The 20,744-nt window shown below is 46.9% G+C and overlaps 1 protein-coding gene across 3 annotated transcripts; it reads right to left on the reverse strand.

The window, feature by feature from the left end:
• Window positions 1–564: 564 nt before the first annotated feature.
• LOC129834845 (TIMELESS-interacting protein-like) lies at window positions 565–19,509 on the reverse strand. Of its 3 annotated transcripts, none has more exons than XM_055900167.1 (8): window positions 19,404–19,509; window positions 16,895–17,036; window positions 15,904–15,997; window positions 13,454–13,529; window positions 13,174–13,296; window positions 12,238–12,301; window positions 7,209–7,520; window positions 565–1,276 (listed from the first exon to the last, which is right to left on the reverse strand). In XM_055900167.1, the coding sequence occupies exons 2-8, from the start codon at window positions 17,013–17,015 to the stop codon at window positions 615–617; spliced, it is 1,452 nt and encodes a 483-aa protein (XP_055756142.1). In that variant the 5' UTR covers window positions 17,016–17,036; window positions 19,404–19,509; the 3' UTR covers window positions 565–614. The 3 variants fall into 3 exon arrangements, with proteins under 3 accessions (XP_055756142.1, XP_055756144.1, XP_055756143.1); XM_055900169.1 differs by lacking the exon at window positions 19,404–19,509 and adding an exon at window positions 18,401–18,458; XM_055900168.1 differs by lacking the exon at window positions 19,404–19,509 and adding an exon at window positions 18,179–18,394.
• Window positions 19,510–20,744: the final 1,235 nt, after the last annotated feature.

Consider the following 20,744-nt stretch of genomic DNA (forward strand, 5'->3'; position numbering starts at 1 on the left):
ATGAGTTGTCATGTGTTTTCAGATGAGTTGTGAAGTGTTTTCAGATGAGTTGTGAAGTGTTTTCAGATGAGTTGTGAAGTGTTTTCAGATGAGTTGTGATGTGTTTTCAGATGAGTTGTGAAGTGTTTTCAGATGAGTTGTGATGTGTTTTCAGATGAGTTGTCATGTGTTTTCAGATGAGTTGTCATGTGTTTTCAGATGAGTTGTCATGTGTTTTCAGATGAGTTGTCATGTGTTTTCAGATGAGTTGTGATGTGTTTTCAGATGAGTTGTGAAGAGGCGTTTTGCTCTGAAGAGCAACAAGGAAAGGAAACAGGACATCAGCTCTACAACAGGATGTTTGGCCCGTACGGCAACATTTATTAACGAGTAAAAATGGTTGACAACACATGACCATGGTTTAGATTTGTATCAACTTAGTTGAACAGAGAGAAAACATCCTCAGATGAGTTGTCAGTCCTAGAAGACAGCGTCCCTTAGTGCTGGACGAGTGTGTATGCTGACAGCTGGAGCCATGGATGTGGAGGGGGTCAGCAGCTCTGTGGGGGGGGGGGGGGGGGGGGGGGTCAGCAGCTCTGTGGGGGGGGTCAGCGGTTCTGTCCTCCGTGTGTATCTCAGTCGCTGCTATCGTTGCTCATCTCAGGAACAGGGCTGGCTACTGCTCCCTCACACACCAGGGAGTCCGCCTCAGCAGGGAGGGCCGTGTTTAGAGCTCTGTCCCTGGGGTGGTCTGGTCTGCTCTGGTCCTGGTCCTCTGGGTCTCCCTGGTCCGGGTCTTCATCCTCCCCATCCTGCTGCTGGCTGGGGAAGAGGTGTGAGGAGGACCTGGTGGAGGGTCCGTCTGCTGACTGGGTGGAGGCCATCTCCTGGGACTGGGAGGTAGAATGTCCGTCTGCTGACTGGGTGGCCATCTCCTGGGACTGGGAGGTAGAGGGTCCGTCTACTGACTGGGTGGCCATCTCCTGGGACTGGGGGGTAGAGGGTCCGTCTGCTGACTGGGTGGAGGCCATCTCCTGGGACTGGGGGGTAGAGGGTCCGTCTGCTGACTGGGTGGAGGCCATCTCCTGGGACTGGGAGGTAGAGGTTCCGTCTGCTGACTGGGTGGAGGCCATCTCCTGGGATTGGGAGGTAGATGGTCCGTCTACTGACTGGGTGGCCATCTCCTGGGACTGGGAGGTGGAGGGTCCGTCTGCTGACTGGGTGGAGGCCATCTCCTGGGACTGGGGGGTAGAGGGTCCGTCTGCTGACTGGCTGGAGGTAATCTCCTGGGAGCCATCTGAGAGAGGGAGGGAGAAACGTTATTGTCCTCCATCAAAGGGTAAAATGGAAATGTATGTATTGGATTGTCAACGATGCAGCACATGAAGTTAGTCAGCCCGAACAAGCCAGGCTCAGCCCGAACAAGCCAGGCTCAGCCCGAACAAGCCAGGCCCAGTCCGAACAAGACAGGGTGAGCTGAACAAGCCAGGCTCAGCCCGAACAAGCCAGGCTCAGCCCATCACTGATCTACAAAACCATCTCACATCCCAAATAGATGAGCGATTGTCGCTTGATCAGGCCGATCCTCACCAACAAGCTCAACGTAAGGTAGTTCAGATGTTTTGGACTGTACAAAATGTCCGCCTGAGTGTGATGTAGTGTCTGACCTGTGTGATGTAGTGTGTGATGTAGTGTCTGACCTGTGTGATGTAGTGTGTGATGTAGCGTCTGACCTGTGTGATGTAGTGTGTGATGTAGTGTCTGACCTGTGTGATGTAGTGTCTGACCTGTGTGATGTAGCGTCTGACCTGTGTGATGTAGCGTCTGACCTGTGTGATGTAGCGCCTGACCTGTGTGATGTAGCGCCTGACCTGTGTGATGTAGCGCCTGACCTGTGTGATGTAGCGCCTGACCTGTGTGATGTAGCGCCTGACCTGTGTGATGTAGCGTCTGACCTGTGTGATGTAGCGTCTGACCTGTGTGATGTAGTGTCTGACCTGTGTCTGACCTGTGTGATGTAGTGTCTGACCTGTGTGATGTAGTGTCTGACCTGTGTGATGTAGTGTCTGACCTGTGTGATGTAGCGTCTGACCTGTGTGATGTAGCGTCTGACCTGTGTGATGTAGCGTCTGACCTGTGTGATGTAGCGTCTGACCTGTGTGATGTAGCGTCTGACCTGTGTGATGTAGTGTTTGACCTGTGTGATGTAGCGTCTGACCTGTGTGATGTAGCGTCTGACCTGTGTGATGTAGCGTCTGACCTGTGTGATGTAGCGTCTGACCTGTGTGATGTAGCGTCTGACCTGTGTGATGTAGCGTCTGACCTGTGTCTGACCTGTGTGATGTAGTGTCTGACCTGTGTGATGTAGTGTCTGACCTGTGTGATGTAGTGTCTGACCTGTGTGATGTAGTGTCTGACCTGTGTGATGTAGTGTCTGACCTGTGTGATTTAGTGTCTGACCTGTGTGATGTAGTGTCTGACCTGTGTGATGTAGTGTCTGACCTGTGTCTGACCTGTGTGATGTAGTGTCTGACCTGTGTGATGTAGCGTCTGACCTGTGTGATGTAGCGTCTGACCTGTGTGATGTAGTGTCTGACCTGTGTGATGTAGCGTCTGACCTGTGTCTGACCTGTGTGATGTAGTGTCTGACCTGTGTGATGTAGTGTCTGACCTGTGTGATGTAGTGTCTGACCTGTGTGATGTAGTGTCTGACCTGTGTGATGTAGTGTCTGACCTGTGTGATTTAGTGTCTGACCTGTGTGATGTAGTGTCTGACCTGTGTCTGACCTGTGTGATGTAGTGTCTGACCTGTGTGATGTAGTGTCTGACCTGTGTGATGTAGCGTCTGACCTGTGTGATGTAGCGTCTGACCTGTGTGATGTAGTGTCTGACCTGTGTGATGTAGTGTCTGACCTGTGTCTGACCTGTGTGATGTAGTGTCTGACCTGTGTCTGACCTGTGTGATGTAGTGTCTGACCTGTGTGATGTAGTGTCTGACCTGTGTGATGTAGCGTCTGACCTGTGTGATGTAGCGTCTGACCTGTGTGATGTAGCGTCTGACCTGTGTGATGTAGCGCCTGACCTGTGTGATGTAGCGCCTGACCTGTGTGATGTAGCGTCTGACCTGTGTGATGTAGCGTCTGACCTGTGTGATGTAGCGTCTGACCTGTGTGATGTAGTGTCTGACCTGTGTGATGTAGTGTGTGATGTAGTGTCTGACCTGTGTGATGTAGTGTGTGATGTAGCGTCTGACCTGTGTGATGTAGTGTGTGATGTAGCGTCTGACCTGTGTGATGTAGTGTCTGACCTGTGTGATGTAGCGTCTGACCTGTGTGATGTAGCGTCTGACCTGTGTGATGTAGCGCCTGACCTGTGTGATGTAGCGCCTGACCTGTGTGATGTAGCGCCTGACCTGTGTGATGTAGCGCCTGACCTGTGTGATGTAGCGTCTGACCTGTGTGATGTAGCGTCTGACCTGTGTGATGTAGCGTCTGACCTGTGTGATGTAGCGTCTGACCTGTGTGATGTAGCGTCTGACCTGTGTGATGTAGCGTCTGACCTGTGTGATGTAGTGTCTGACCTGTGTCTGACCTGTGTGATGTAGTGTCTGACCTGTGTGATGTAGTGTCTGACCTGTGTGATGTAGTGTCTGACCTGTGTGATGTAGCGTCTGACCTGTGTGATGTAGCGTCTGACCTGTGTGATGTAGCGTCTGACCTGTGTGATGTAGCGTCTGACCTGTGTGATGTAGCGTCTGACCTGTGTGATGTAGCGTCTGACCTGTGTGATGTAGCGTCTGACCTGTGTGATGTAGCGTTTGACCTGTGTGATGTAGCGTCTGACCTGTGTGATGTAGTGTCTGACCTGTGTGATGTAGCGTCTGACCTGTGTGATGTAGCGTCTGACCTGTGTGATGTAGTGTCTGACCTGTGTGATGTAGCGTCTGACCTGTGTCTGACCTGTGTGATGTAGTGTCTGACCTGTGTGATGTAGTGTCTGACCTGTGTGATGTAGTGTCTGACCTGTGTGATGTAGTGTCTGACCTGTGTGATGTAGTGTCTGACCTGTGTCTGACCTGTGTGATGTAGTGTCTGACCTGTGTGATGTAGTGTCTGACCTGTGTCTGACCTGTGTGATGTAGTGTCTGACCTGTGTGATGTAGTGTCTGACCTGTGTGATGTAGCGTCTGACCTGTGTGATGTAGCGTCTGACCTGTGTGATGTAGCGTCTGACCTGTGTGATGTAGTGTCTGACCTGTGTCTGACCTGTGTGATGTAGTGTCTGACCTGTGTCTGACCTGTGTGATGTAGTGTCTGACCTGTGTGATGTAGTGTCTGACCTGTGTGATGTAGTGTCTGACCTGTGTGATGTAGTGTCTGACCTGTGTGATGTAGCGTCTGACCTGTGTGATGTAGCGTCTGACCTGTGTGATGTAGTGTCTGACCTGTGTGATGTAGTGTCTGACCTGTGTGATGTAGTGTCTGACCTGTGTGATGTAGTGTGTGATGTAGTGTCTGACCTGTGTGATGTAGTGTCTGACCTGTGTGATGTAGCGTCTGACCTGTGTGATGTAGCGTCTGACCTGTGTGATGTAGCGTCTGACCTGTGTGATGTAGCGTCTGACCTGTGTGATGTAGCGTCTGACCTGTGTGATGTAGCGTCTGACCTGTGTGATGTAGTGTCTGACCTGTGTGATGTAGTGTCTGACCTGTAGTGTCTGACCTGTGTGATGTAGTGTCTGACCTGTGTGATGTAGTGTGTGATGTAGTGTCTGACCTGTGTGATGTAGTGTCTGACCTGTGTGATGTAGTGTCTGACCTGTAGTGTCTGACCTGTGTGATGTAGTGTCTGACCTGTGTGATGTAGTGTGTGATGTAGTGTCTGACCTGTGTGATGCAGTGTGTGATGTAGCGTCTGACCTGTGTGATGTAGTGTGTGATGTAGTGTCTGACCTGTGTGATGTAGTGTCTGACCTGTGTGATGTAGTGTCTGACCTGTGTGATGTAGCGTCTGACCTGTGTGATGTAGCGTCTGACCTGTAGTGTCTGACCTGTGTGATGTAGCGTCTGACCTGTGTGATGTAGCGTCTGACCTGTGTGATGTAGTGTGTGATGTAGTGTCTGACCTGTGTGATGTAGTGTGTGATGTAGTGTCTGACCTGTGTGATGTAGTGTCTGACCTGTGTGATGTAGTGTGTGATGTAGTGTCTGACCTGTGTGATGTAGTGTCTGGCCTGTGTGATGTAGTGTCTGGCCTGTGTGATGTAGTGTCTGGCCTGTGTGATGTAGTGTCTGGCCTGTGTGATGTAGTGTCTGGCCTGTGTGATGTAGTGTCTGGCCTGTGTGATGTAGTGTCTGACCTGTGTGATGTAGTGTCTGGCCTGTGTGATGCAGTGTCTGGCCTGTGTGATGCAGTGTCTGGCCTGTGTGATGCAGTGTCTGGCCTGTGTGATGTAGTGTCTGACCTGTGTGATGTAGTGTCTGACCTGTGTGATGTAGTGTCTGACCTGTGTGATGTAGTGTCTGACCTGTGTGATGTAGTGTCTGACCTGTGTGATGTAGTGTGTGATGTAGTGTCTGACCTGTGTGATGTAGTGTGTGATGTAGTGTCTGACCTGTGTGATGTAGTGTGTGATGTAGCGTCTGACCTGTGTGATGTAGTGTCTGACCTGTGTGATGTAGTGTCTGGCCTGTGTGATGTAGTGTCTGGCCTGTGTGATGTAGTGTCTGACCTGTGTGATGTAGTGTCTGACCTGTGTGATGTAGTGTCTGACCTGTAGTGTCTGACCTGTGTGATGTAGTGTCTGACCTGTGTGATGTAGTGTGTGATGTAGTGTCTGACCTGTGTGATGTAGTGTCTGACCTGTGTGATGTAGTGTCTGACCTGTAGTGTCTGACCTGTGTGATGTAGTGTCTGACCTGTGTGATGTAGTGTGTGATGTAGTGTCTGACCTGTGTGATGCAGTGTGTGATGTAGCGTCTGACCTGTGTGATGTAGTGTGTGATGTAGTGTCTGACCTGTGTGATGTAGTGTCTGACCTGTGTGATGTAGTGTCTGACCTGTGTGATGTAGCGTCTGACCTGTGTGATGTAGCGTCTGACCTGTAGTGTCTGACCTGTGTGATGTAGCGTCTGACCTGTGTGATGTAGCGTCTGACCTGTGTGATGTAGTGTGTGATGTAGTGTCTGACCTGTGTGATGTAGTGTGTGATGTAGTGTCTGACCTGTGTGATGTAGTGTCTGACCTGTGTGATGTAGTGTGTGATGTAGTGTCTGACCTGTGTGATGTAGTGTCTGACCTGTGTGATGTAGTGTCTGGCCTGTGTGATGTAGTGTCTGGCCTGTGTGATGTAGTGTCTGGCCTGTGTGATGTAGTGTCTGGCCTGTGTGATGTAGTGTCTGGCCTGTGTGATGTAGTGTCTGACCTGTGTGATGTAGTGTCTGACCTGTGTGATGTAGTGTCTGGCCTGTGTGATGTAGTGTCTGGCCTGTGTGATGCAGTGTCTGGCCTGTGTGATGTAGTGTCTGACCTGTGTGATGTAGTGTCTGACCTGTGTGATGTAGTGTCTGACCTGTGTGATGTAGTGTCTGACCTGTGTGATGTAGTGTCTGACCTGTGTGATGTAGTGTGTGATGTAGTGTCTGACCTGTGTGATGTAGTGTGTGATGTAGTGTCTGACCTGTGTGATGTAGTGTGTGATGTAGTGTCTGACCTGTGTGATGTAGTGTCTGACCTGTGTGATGTAGTGTCTGGCCTGTGTGATGTAGTGTCTGGCCTGTGTGATGTAGTGTCTGGCCTGTGTGATGTAGCGTCTGGCCTGTGTGATGTAGCGTCTGGCCTGTGTGATGTAGCGTCTGGCCTGTGTGATGTAGCGTCTGACCTGTGTGATGTAGTGTCTGACCTGTGTCTGACCTGTGTGATGTAGTGTGTGATGTAGTGTCTGACCTGTGTGATGTAGTGTCTGACCTGTGTGATGTAGTGTCTGACCTGTGTGATGTAGTGTCTGACCTGTGTGATGTAGTGTCTGACCTGTGTGATGTAGTGCCTGACCTGTGTGATGTAGCGCCTGACCTGTGTGATGTAGCGTCTGACCTGTGTGATGTAGTGTCTGACCTGTGTGATGTAGTGTCTGACCTGTGTGATGTAGTGTCTGACCTGTGTGATGTAGTGTCTGACCTGTGTGATGTAGTGTCTGGCCTGTGTCTGACCTGTGTGATGTAGTGTCTGACCTGTGTGTTGCTGCATGCGGGCCAGTCTCCTCTCTAAGGCAAGCCGTCTCTTGAGTTCTATACGCCTCTGCTGTTCCTCTGTCAGGGAGGGGGCCGGAGTGGAGTGGACCGGGCCAGCCTGGGAGGAAGGGAACAGGGAGGGGGCCGGGGTGGAGTGGACCGGGCCAGCCTGGGAGGAAGGGAACAGGGAGGGGGCTGGGGTCGAGGGGACCAGTCCTGGGGGGTCTTCAGCGAAACCCCCGTCTCCAAACGGGTCTGGGTCGTCATGGGTGACGACACGTCCGTCTCTCGACGCCACGACGTCGTCCTCACCTGGATCCATGGAGATTGGTCAATTAGAATACCGAACGCCAAATCTCATTTTGTAAAATCAGTTTATGACTGCTAGAAACCAATACAAATCTACATCATATCTACCTCTAGACACCAATACTACTATTGATCTGGGACTGTGTTATATCTACCTCTAGACACCAATACTACTATTGATCTGGGACTGTGTCATATCTACCTCTAGACACCAATACTACTATTGATCTGGGACTGTGTCATATCTACCTCTAGACACCAATACTACTATTGATCTGGGACTGTGTCATATCTACCTCTAGACAATACTACTATTGATCTGGGACTGTGTCATATCTACCTCTAGACAATACTACTATTGATCTGGGACTGTGTCATATCTACCTCTAGACAATACTACTATTGATCTGGGACTGTGTTATATCTACCTCTAGACACCAATACTACTATTGATCTGGGACTGTGTCATATCTACCTCTAGACACCAATACTACTATTGATCTGGGACTGTGTCATATCTACCTCTAGACACCAATACTACTATTGATCTGGGACTGTGTTATATCTACCTCTAGACACCAATACTACTATTGATCTGGGACTGTGTTATATCTACCTCTAGACACCAATACTACTATTGATCTGGGACTGTGTCATATCTACCTCTAGACACCAATACTACTATTGATCTGGGACTGTGTCATATCTACCTCTAGACACCAATACTACTATTGATCAGGGACCGTGTCATATCTACCTCTAGACACCAATACTACTATTGATCAGGGACCGTGTCATATCTACCTCTAGGCAATACTACTATTGATCTGGGACTGTGTCATATCTACCTCTAGACACCAATACTACTATTGATCTGGGACTGTGTCATATCTACCTGTAGACAATACTACTATTGATCTGGGACTGTGTCATATCTACCTCTAGACACCAATACTACTATTGATCTGAGACTGTGTCATATCTACCTCTAGACACCAATACTACTATTGATCTGGGACTGTGTCATATCTACCTCTAGACAATACTACTATTGATCTGGGACTGTGTCATATCTACCTCTAGACAATACTACTATTGATCTGAGACTGTGTCATATCTACCTCTAGACACCAATACTACTATTGATCTGGGACTGTGTCATATCTACCTCTAGACACCAATACTACTATTGATCTGGGACTGTGTCATATCTACCTCTAGACACCAATACTACTATTGATCTGGGACTGTGTCATATCTACCTCTAGACACCAATACTACTATTGATCTGGGACTGTGTCATATCTACCTCTAGACACCAATACTACTATTGATCTGGGACTGTGTCATATCTACCTCTAGACACCAATACTACTATTGATCTGGGACTGTGTTATATCTACCTCTAGACACCAATACTACTATTGATCTGGGACTGTGTTATATCTACCTCTAGACACCAATACTACTATTGATCTGGGACTGTGTCATATCTACCTCTAGACACCAATACTACTATTGATCTGGGACTGTGTCATATCTACCTCTAGACAATACTACTATTGATCTGGGACTGTGTCATATCTACCTGTAGACACCAATACTACTATTGATCTGGGACTGTGTTATATCTACCTCTAGACACCAATACTACTATTGATCTGGGACTGTGTTATATCTACCTCTAGACACCAATACTACTATTGATCTGGGACTGTGTTATTTTTACCTCTAGACACCAATACTACTATTGATCTGGGACTGTGTCATATCTACCTCTAGACACCAATACTACTATTGATCTGGGACTGTGTCATATCTACCTCTAGTCACCAATACTACTATTGATCTGGGACTGTGTCATATCTACCTGTAGACAATACTACTATTGATCTGGGACTGTGTCATATCTACCTCTAGACACCAATACTACTATTGATCTGAGACTGTGTCATATCTACCTCTAGACACCAATACTACTATTGATCTGGGACTGTGTCATATCTACCTCTAGACACCAATACTACTATTGATCTGGGACTGTGTCATATCTACCTCTAGACACCAATACTACTATTGATCTGGGACTGTGTCATATCTACCTCTAGACACCAATACTACTATTGATCTGGGACTGTCATATCTACCTCTAGACACCAATACTACTATTGATCTGGGACTGTGTCATATCTACCTCTAGACACCAATACTACTATTGATCTGGGACTGTGTCATATCTACCTCTAGACACCAATACTACTATTGATCTGGGACTGTGTCATATCTACCTCTAGACACCAATACTACTATTGATCTGGGACTGTGTCATATCTACCTCTAGACACCAATACTACTATTGATCAGGGACTGTGTCATATCTACCTCTAGACACCAATACTACTATTGATCTGAGACTGTGTCATATCTATCTGTAGACAATACTACTATTGATCTGGGACTGTGTCATATCTACCTCTAGACACCAATACTACTATTGATCTGAGATTGTGTCATATCTACCTCTAGACACCAATACTACTATTGATCTGGGACTGTGTTATATCTACCTCTAGACACCAAACCTACTATTGATCTGGGACTGTGTCATATCTATCTGTAGACAATACTACTATTGATCTGGGACTGTGTCATATCTACCTCTAGACACCAAACCTACTATTGATCTGGGACTGTGTCATATCTACCTCTAGACAATACTACTATTGATCTGGGACTGTGTCATATCTACCTCTAGACACCAATACTACTATTGATCTGAGACTGTGTCATATCTACCTCTAGACAATGCTACTATTGATCTGGGACTGTGTCATATCTACCTCTAGACACCAATACTACTATTGATCTGGGACTGTGTTATATCTACCTCTAGACACCAATACTACTATTGATCTGGGACTGTTATATCTACCTCTAGACACCAATACTACTATTGATCTGGGACTGTGTCATATCTACCTCTAGACAATACTACTATTGATCTGGGACTGTGTCATATCTACCTCTAGACACCAATACTACTATTGATCTGGGACTGTGTCATATCTACCTCTAGACACCAATACTACTATTGATCTGGGACTGTGTCATATCTACCTCTAGACAATACTACTATTGATCTGGGACTGTGTCACATCTACCTCTAGACACCAATACTACTATTGATCTGGGACTGTGTCACATCTACCTCTAGACACCAATACTACTATTGATCTGGGACTGTGTCATATCTACCTCTAGACACCAATACTACTATTGATCTGGGACTGTGTTATATCTACCTCTAGACACCAATACTACTATTGATCTGGGACTGTGTTATATCTACCTCTAGACACCAATACTACTATTGATCTGGGACTGTGTCATATCTACCTCTAGACACCAATACTACTATTGATCTGGGACTGTCATATCTACCTCTAGACACCAATACTACTATTGATCTGGGACTGTGTCATATCTACCTCTAGACACCAATACTACTATTGATCTGGGACTGTGTCATATCTACCTCTAGACACCAATACTACTATTGATCTGAGATTGTGTCATATCTACCTCTAGACACCAATACTACTATTGATCTGGGACTGTGTTATATCTACCTCTAGACACCAAACCTACTATTGATCTGGGACTGTGTCATATCTATCTGTAGACAATACTACTATTGATCTGGGACTGTGTCATATCTACCTCTAGACACCAAACCTACTATTGATCTGGGACTGTGTCATATCTACCTCTAGACAATACTACTATTGATCTGGGACTGTGTCATATCTACCTCTAGACACCAATACTACTATTGATCTGAGACTGTGTCATATCTACCTCTAGACAATGCTACTATTGATCTGGGACTGTGTCATATCTACCTCTAGACACCAATACTACTATTGATCTGGGACTGTGTCATATCTACCTCTAGACACCAATACTACTATTGATCTGGGACTGTTATATCTACCTCTAGACACCAATACTACTATTGATCTGGGACTGTGTCATATCTACCTCTAGACAATACTACTATTGATCTGGGACTGTGTCATATCTACCTCTAGACACCAATACTACTATTGATCTGGGACTGTGTCATATCTACCTCTAGACACCAATACTACTATTGATCTGGGACTGTGTCATATCTACCTCTAGACAATGCTACTATTGATCTGGGACTGTGTCATATCTACCTCTAGACACCAATACTACTATTGATCTGGGACTGTGTTATATCTACCTCTAGACAATACTACTATTGATCTGGGACTGTGTCATATCTACCTCTAGACACCAATACTACTATTGATCTGGGACTGTGTCATATCTACCTCTAGACACCAATACTACTATTGATCTGGGACTGTGTCATATCTACCTCTAGACACCAATACTACTATTGATCTGGGACTGTGTTATATCTACCTCTAGACACCAATACTACTATTGATCTGGGACTGTTATATCTACCTCTAGACACCAATACTACTATTGATCTGGGACTGTGTGTGTTAAGCGTCTCAGAGTAGGAGTGCTGATCTAGGATCAGGTCCTCCCTGTACGTGTAATCTTATTCATTGTTGTGAACAAGGCCAAACTGATCCTAAAATCAGCACTCCCGCTCTGAGTCACGTGACACATACTGAATCCTTTCCGACACTAAATGTAGTTGGTGACGTTGTCCTCTCACCGTCGTCTCCTATGAAGTCTTCATGTATCAGCGGCATGTCCAACCGTATTCTCTTGAGACACGTCTGAGAAATAACACATTCAGATCATCATCCTTACCACCGGAACCACCACACCTCAGGATGTTGTTATAACAACAAGGGCCTGTCAGTCTGACCTGGACGTTGTTATAACAACAAGGGCCTGTCAGTCTGACCTGGATGTTGTTATAACAACAAGGGCCTGTCAGTCTGACCTGGACGTTGTTATAACAACAAGGGCCTGTCAGTCTGACCTGGACGTTGTTATAACAACAAGGGCCTGTCAGTCTGACCTGGAGGTTGTTATAACAACAAGGGCCTGTCAGTCTGACCTGGACGTTGTTATAACAACAAGGGCCTGTCAGTCTGACCTGGACGTTGTTATAACAACAAGGGCCTGTCAGTCTGACCTGGACGTTGTTATAACAACAAGGGCCTGTCAGTCTGACCTGGACGTTGTTATAACAACAAGGGCCTGTCAGTCTGACCTGGACGTTGTTATAACAACAAGGGCCTGTCAGTCTGACCTGGACGTTGTTATAACAACAAGGGCCTGTCAGTCTGACCTGGATGTTGTTATAACAACAAGGGCCTGTCAGTCTGACCTGGACGTTGTTATAACAACAAGGGCCTGTCAGTCTGACCTGGATGTTGTTATAACAACAAGGGCCTGTCAGTCTGACCTGGACGTTGTTATAACAACAAGGGCCTGTCAGTCTGACCTGGATGTTGTTATAACAACAAGGGCCTGTCAGTCTGACCTGGACGTTGTTATAACAACAAGGGCCTGTCAGTCTGACCTGGATGTTGTTATAACAACAAGGGCCTGTCAGTCTGACCTGGACGTTGTTATAACAACAAGGGCCTGTCAGTCTGACCTGGACGTTGTTATAACAACAAGGGCCTGTCAGTCTGACCTGGACTTCTTTCTTGCTGCCAAGTGTCTCCAGTTTGTCTATGAAGTCTTCAAACTGTAGTTTGGGATACAGCCTGTGAGCCCAGTTCTCCATCCTCTGCATCAGCACCTTTAAGTCCTCAGCCTGGTGGAAAACACACATACAACCACACACCCTTTAGCTGCTGTGGGAGTCAACTGGGTAACCTGTCGGCAATCATCGATGCCTTTCACTTTGAGTAAAACAAAACAGACCCATCTGCCCAACAGACACAATACTTGAATCTGCTGTTGGCCTTTACCTCATGTCCTTTGCCTTTGAAATGAACGTTGTCAAACAGGGTGCGAAGAGCCGGAAGTCCTCTTTCTGACGTCAGCCTGGAGTAAAACATGTTCACAAAAACACCGGCTATTCAACTTCAAACATCAAGCAGCTCTGCTGCAAAGACAAAGAGAATCAACAATGATTTGATCATCAAAACCTTTGTGGTTTTTTAAAGTCCTTTGATTGTTACAGAACAGGGACAATATGTCAAAATCCTACAAAACCAGACATTGATTTTCATGGTCGGGCATAAATGAGCGTTTGGATTAGGAAAGTTCTCTCTCTCTCTCACGACCTGTACAAACTATAAATGTTGAATAAAATTATATTTGAACTTACTTTTCCGGTTGTCTGTGTGGTTGGTCCTTTTGCAGGTAGGAACGTGAGACAGTGACTATGTTTACATGCACAGTAACATTTTGATATTAAACTGATTATGTCAGAAGGTCAAGTATTAGTCATGTAAACACCTTACTCTGATTATCTTATAATCGGCGTAAGGTCATAATCGAAGTAAACATACGCCGATTAAAACACCTGGTTTTCTGAGTAATCTGTCAAATTATTAGGACGTGTAAACAGCTTAAAACGGCGTTCCAGTGGTGTATTTGATCTGCACCTGTTCTGGGCACCAGCCGAGAGCCTCCCTCTTTAGTGAAGTGAGTTCAGAACAACTGAATATATGGGTTTTAGAAATAGTTCTCACGTACAAACTTTATAATGTCCCAACTCAGAATCAAATATGCTTCTCAAAAAATAACATGTTCGCTGTGGTAGAATGTTAATTTAGACTGGCTGATGATCTGCATTCATCAGAGAGACATCAGGTAGCCTTTTCAGACGTCTCCATGGAAACAGAGTTATTATTATTAGGGGAATCATTCTTCTTACAAAACATGTAAACGTTTTTAAAAATCGAACCGTTAAATTTGACTATCCATAATAAAATCACATTATTGTGTGCATGTAACCGTACTCAGTATATCCACAGGAAAGTAGAATTACACAACTGTTCAAATCGCTGATTGTGTGTTCATATTTCACCTGATGCATGGAGGAGACGCATGCACACTAGCCACGTCTGTTTACATGGTACTGCTACATGCACACTGGTCCAGCCTGTTTACATGGTTCTGCTACATGCACACTGGCCCAGCCTGTTTACATGGTTCTGCTACATGCACACTAGCCACGTCTGTTTACATGGTACTGCTACATGCACACTGGCCCAGCCTGTTTACATGGTACTGCTACATGCACACTGGCCCAGCCTGTTTACATGGCTCTGCTGCATGCACACTGGCCCAGCCTGTTTACATGGTTCTGCTGCATGCACACTGGCCCAGACTGTTTACATGGCTCTGCTACATTCACACTGGCCCAGCCTGTTTACATGGTTCTGCTACATGCACACTGGCCCAGCCTGTTTACATGGTTCTGCTACATGCACACTGGCCCAGCCTGTTTACATGGTTCTGCTGCATGCACACTAGCCCAGCCTGTTTACATGGTTCTGCTACATGCACACTAGCCCAGCCTGTTCACATGGTTCTGCTACATGCACACTGGCCCAGCCTGTTTACATGGTTCTGCTACATGCACACTAGCCCAGCCTGTTTACATGGTTCTGCTACATGCACACTAGCCCAGTCTGTTCACATGGTTCTGCTACATGCACACTGGCCCAGTCTGTTTACATGGTTCTGCTACATGCACACTAGCCCAGCCTGTTTACATGGTTCTGCTACATGCACACTGGTCCAGCCTGTTTACATGGTTCTGCTACATGCACACTGGTCCAGCCTGTTGACATGGTTCTGCTACATGCACACTAGCCCAGCCTGTTTACATGGTTCTGCTACATGCACACTAGCCCAGCCTGTTTACATGGTTCTGCTACATGCACACTAGCCCAGCCTGTTTACATGGTTCTGCTACATGCACACTAGCCCAGTCTGTTTACATGGTTCTGCTACATGCACACTAGCCCAGCCTGTTTACATGGTTCTGCTACATGCACACTAGCCCAGCCTGTTGACATGGTTCTGCTACATGCACACTGGCCCAGCCTGTTAACATGGTTCTGCTACATGCACACTAGCCCAGCCTGTTGACATGGTTCTGCTACATGCACACTGGCCCAGCCTGTTAACATGGTTCTGCTACATGCACACTAGCCCAGCCTGTTTACATGGTTCTGCTACATGCTTCACGTGATAGAAATCTGAACACACTACCAGCGCTTTAAACAGTTGATGTAATTATACTTTCCTGTGAAATATATTGTCTCACATTTCTAACATCAAAAGGACCAGCCACACGGACAACTGGTAAAGTACGCCACAATATCATTTTATTCAACATTCTGGCTTGTAGAGGTTCCTGATCCAAACGCTCATTTATGCCCGCCTGGAAATACACACGTACCTCTGAGAGTCCAGTTTAGGCTGTGGTCTCTTGACGCCTCTCCTCTTGGCAGCAGGGACTTCGGCCAGCTTGGAGATCTCTCCGTCCTCCTCCCCTAAACAACATCAACAGCCATCAATGGAAAGTATATCGACCCATTATATTGTACGTGATGTCAGTAAGCAGGAAGTCTCCCAGCTGTGTATATAATAATAATAATAATAATGATGATGTCATATCTATATCTAGCCATTATATTGTCCGTGATGTCAGTAAGCAGGAAGTCTCCCAGCTGTGTATATAATAATAATAATAATGATGATGATGTCATATCTATATCTACCCATTATTTTGTCCGTGATTTCAGTAAGCAGGAAGTCTCCCAGCTGTGTATATAATAATAATAATGATGATGTCATATATATATATCTACCCATTATATTGTCTGTGATGTCAGTAAGCAGGAAGCCTCCCAGCTGTGTATATAATAATAATAATGATGATGTCATATCTATATCTACCCATTATATTGTCTGTGATGTCAGTAAGCAGGAAGTCTCCCAGCTGTGTATATAATAATAATAATAATGATGATGTCATATCTATATCTACCCATTATATTGTCTGTGATGTCAGTAAGCAGGAAGCCTCCCAGCTGTGTATATAATAATAATAATAATAATGATGATGTCATATCTATATCTACCCATTATATTGTCTGTGATGTCAGTAAGCAGGAAGTCTCCCAGCTGTGTATATAATAATAATAATAATGATGATGTCATATCTATATCGACCCATTATATTGTCCGTGATGTCAGTAAGCAGGAAGTCTCCCAGCTGTGTATATAATAATAATAATGATGATGTCATATCAGTCTACCTGTAGGCACACAGGTTTGTGTTGGGTATTGAGTGTGTAGTCTGGTCCCAGATCATCATAAGCAAAATAGCACAACCAGATGTGGAACCAGGCTAGGTACTGGTGAGCTATAGTTGTCATTGTCCTCACCTGTAAAAGGATCTCCTCCCTCTCCTGGTGAGAAGGGAGGGGGCAGAGGAGGAAAGGTCTCGTCATCTATGTTGTCATAGTCAGGAATGTCAAACAAGCCATTCTCCATTGGCTCAGCCATGGTTCATGTATCACTGGGCTCCTGCAAGGAAGAAGAGGGGGATTACGTTGGACGTTTTATTGTCATGTTCCCAACAATGCAGTAATCAATATATAGCACTATATACAAAAACACACAAGAAATAAGAAGACGGGAAAGAAGGTAAGCTATATATACAGCTACCATAACTTCACCTAACTCTCGGCCTCCCCCCCTACAGTCGTCGGCCATTCTGCCCCCCCCCCACAGTCGTCGGCCATACTGCCTCCCCCCCTACAGTCGTCGGCCATTCTGCCTCCCCCCCTACAGTCGTCGGCCATACTGCCTCCCCCCCTACAGTCGTCGGCCATTCTGCCTCCCCCCCGACAGTCGTCGGCCATTCTGCCTCCCCCCCGACAGTCGTCGGCCATTCTGCCTCCCCCCCTACAGTCGTCGGCCATTCTGCCTCCCCCCCGACAGTCGTCGGCCATTCTGCCTCCCCCCCGACAGTCGTCGGCCATTCTGCCTCCCCCCCGACAGTCGTCGGCCATTCTGCCTCCCCCCCGACAGTCGTCGGCCATTCTGCCTCCCCCCCGACAGTCGTCGGCCATTCTGCCTCCCCCCCGACAGTCGTCGGCCATTCTGCCTCCCCCCCGACAGTCGTCGGCCATTCTGCCTCCCCCCCTACAGTCGTCGGCCATTCTGCCTCCCCCCCTACAGTCGTCGGCCATTCTGCCTCCCCCCCTACAGTCGTCGGCCATTCTGCCTCCCCCCCGACAGTCGTCGGCCATTCTGCCTCCCCCCCTACAGTCGTCGGCCATTCTGCCTCCCCCCTACAGTCGTCGGCCATTCTGCCTCCCCCCCTACAGTCGTCGGCCATTCTGCCTCCCCCCCGACAGTCGTCGGCCATTCTGCCTCCCCCCCGACAGTCGTCGGCCATTCTGCCTCCCCCCCGACAGTCGTCGGCCATTCTGCCTCCCCCCCGACAGTCGTCGGCCATTCTGCCTCCCCCCCTACAGTCGTCGGCCATTCTGCCTCCCCCCCTACAGTCGTCGGCCATTCTGCCTCCCCCCCTACAGTCGTCGGCCATTCTGCCTCCCCCCTACAGTCGTCTGTCAAGACCCCTCATCTCGCCTGTTGTGTATCGGAGAAAACCGTGCCCGACAGACTGGGGCGAAGGACTCTGTCTACAGGTGTCGACCTACCGCTAGCTACTCCAGTACAGAGCAGGATGGGGCGACACTGTCTACTAGCTAGCACACTGTGTCGCTCTCGCCTCCTGTGTACAAGAGTCCTCCTTAGGACAAGCTGTCTAAGCTAACACACTGTGTCCCTCGCCGTCTTTAACAGAACTGCAGGAAAACAGTGGCCGACAGGCAGGGACGAAGGACACTGTCTACCGGTGTGTACTAGCTATAGTAAGCTACCGTTGTCCCCCTCGCTTCCTTCTTCTGTGGGATTTATCGGCGGTCGGCATCCAACGTTATGGTGTATTACCGACACCTAGTGTACTGGAGAGCCTCTGCCTACCGGAGTCATAGCTTAAAAATGGACCAATAGAAGTATAAACAGGGGTTCCTGCTGCAGTTTTGAACAGTTCTTTACAGCTATGGGTGCCTCTACCCGACTAAACTACACTTCCTGAGTTACACTTCCACACAGGTGTTGGAGTATGGTATATGGCTAATTAGCACATTGTTGCCTCGTCTTCCGTAAACAAGCGCTGTAACATGGAGAAATGGCCGTGTGGGGAACACTAACCATAACAGGGCACGTATCAATTCAATTTTGACAAATTGTTCTCGCTGATATGAAAGATAAGGTCCTTATTCTTCCAAAACAGCGACGCGTGTTAATGTTCAGACTGAGCGTTGGGATCTTAAAACTCCCCCTTGTAGAAAACGCCTTCGTCCAATAACTTATGTGTAATGTATTGGAACGGAGTCATGATCAAGGACTAAGATACATTTTGTAACACTGGCTTCTGCACCTGACTTACAGCTAGTGTCATTCTGAGTTTTACTAGCTAACGTTAGTTAATAACTTACCGACTTACTCACATTCTATGACCTAACTTAGCCAAGTTAGCTAACATAGCTAGCTAGGTGCAATATTAGCTACACAAATCAAAGCGTGAGGAATCAACGTTTACAACACAGATAAACAGACCGTCGTAACCCGAATAAAAAGCCAGGCTTCTAGATAGATTGGCTAGCAACTAATTAACTTGTCCAGCTTTCATGAGTAACCTACTGTAGATAACGTAGTAACGTTAGCTCGTTGCTATGCTAGCTAGTTAGTTGTTTGTTGCGGGGAAACTGATAATATTCAACAAATTAAGCGACATCCCATCAATGTGATGCGGGAAATACATCATAAGACAGTGTCGTCGTTAGTATGTGGAGAAGAACTATAGCTGGGGCACTTTACCTGGCAAATGAACAGTTGCTATCCCAGTGGCTACTGTGTTATTTTTGTTTGTCCACTTTTGTCTTCTGCCGGGTTTTTTGCAATGAACCAATCAACTGTTTGCTTCCTTGTACCAAGAGCCAATCATGTCGTCAAAACTATCTGTTCGTGTTGGGAATAGAAAAGGGGGTTTTGGTTACACTGCTCTCTTCTATATGTCTGGAATGTCATGTAAGGGACTATGTAATGACAAAAAATGTTGATTTCCACCTTATTAGACATAGCTACCAGAGTAACTGCTTTTAACAAACTGTTGGCCTATACTGACTGTTCTGTTTCAATCAAAGCACACATTTTACCTAGTGGCGTGCCTCATGAGAGAAATGCGACCATTCGCACAATCAAACTGAAATTATGTGGTGTTTTTTTGTCTTGGAGTAGCGTTATACTATGCTATTATATTCAATTCTGTTAATTAGAATGCTAATTACGGAGAAGCTGCATTTCCCGAATTCTCTGGAACCCTCTTCCCAATAGCAACATATCTGAGCTTCTGCCGCATGTGCAGAATTATCTACATTACACACATTCTCTGATCTACAGAGAATTACAGGCTACTCTGGTGAATGGTGTTGTTTAATAAAGTCACAGTCGGTATTAATAAAGTAACAGTCGGTATCTGGTGTGGCCACCAGCTGCATTAAGTATTGCAGTGCATCTCCTCCTCAGGGACTGCACCAGATTTGCCAGTTCTTGCTGTGAGATGTTACCCCACCAAGGCACCTGCAAGTTCCCAGACATTTCTGGGGGAAATGGCCCTAGCTCTCACCCTCAGATCCAGCAGGTCCCAGACGTGCTCAATAGGATTGAGATCTGGGCTTTTCGCTGGCCATGGCAGAACACTGACATTCCTGTCTTGCAGGAATTCACGCACAGAATGAGCAGTATGGCTGGTGGCATTGTCATGCTGGAGGGTCATGTCAGGATGAGCCTGCAGGAAGGGTACTACATGAGGGAGGAGGATGTCTTCTCTGTAACACACAGCATTGAGATTTTCTGCAATGACATCAAGCTCAGTCCGATGATGCTGTGACACACCGCCCCAGACCATGACGGACCCTCCACCTCCAAATCGATCCCGCTCCAGAGTACAGGCCTCGGTGTAACGCTCATTCCTTCGACGATAAACGCAAATCCGACGATCACCCCTGGTGAGACAAAACCGCAACTCGTCAGTGAAGAGTGCTGTCTTAGGCGTCTCACAGTGCGGACATTGCAATTTATTGCCCTGGCCACATCTGCAGTCGTCATGCGTCCTTGCAGCATGCTTAAGGCACGTTCACGCACATGAGCAGGGACCCT

Source organism: Salvelinus fontinalis, chromosome 35, assembly GCF_029448725.1.
Source record: "Salvelinus fontinalis isolate EN_2023a chromosome 35, ASM2944872v1, whole genome shotgun sequence".
NCBI classification, from domain to species: Eukaryota; Metazoa; Chordata; class Actinopteri; order Salmoniformes; family Salmonidae; genus Salvelinus; species Salvelinus fontinalis.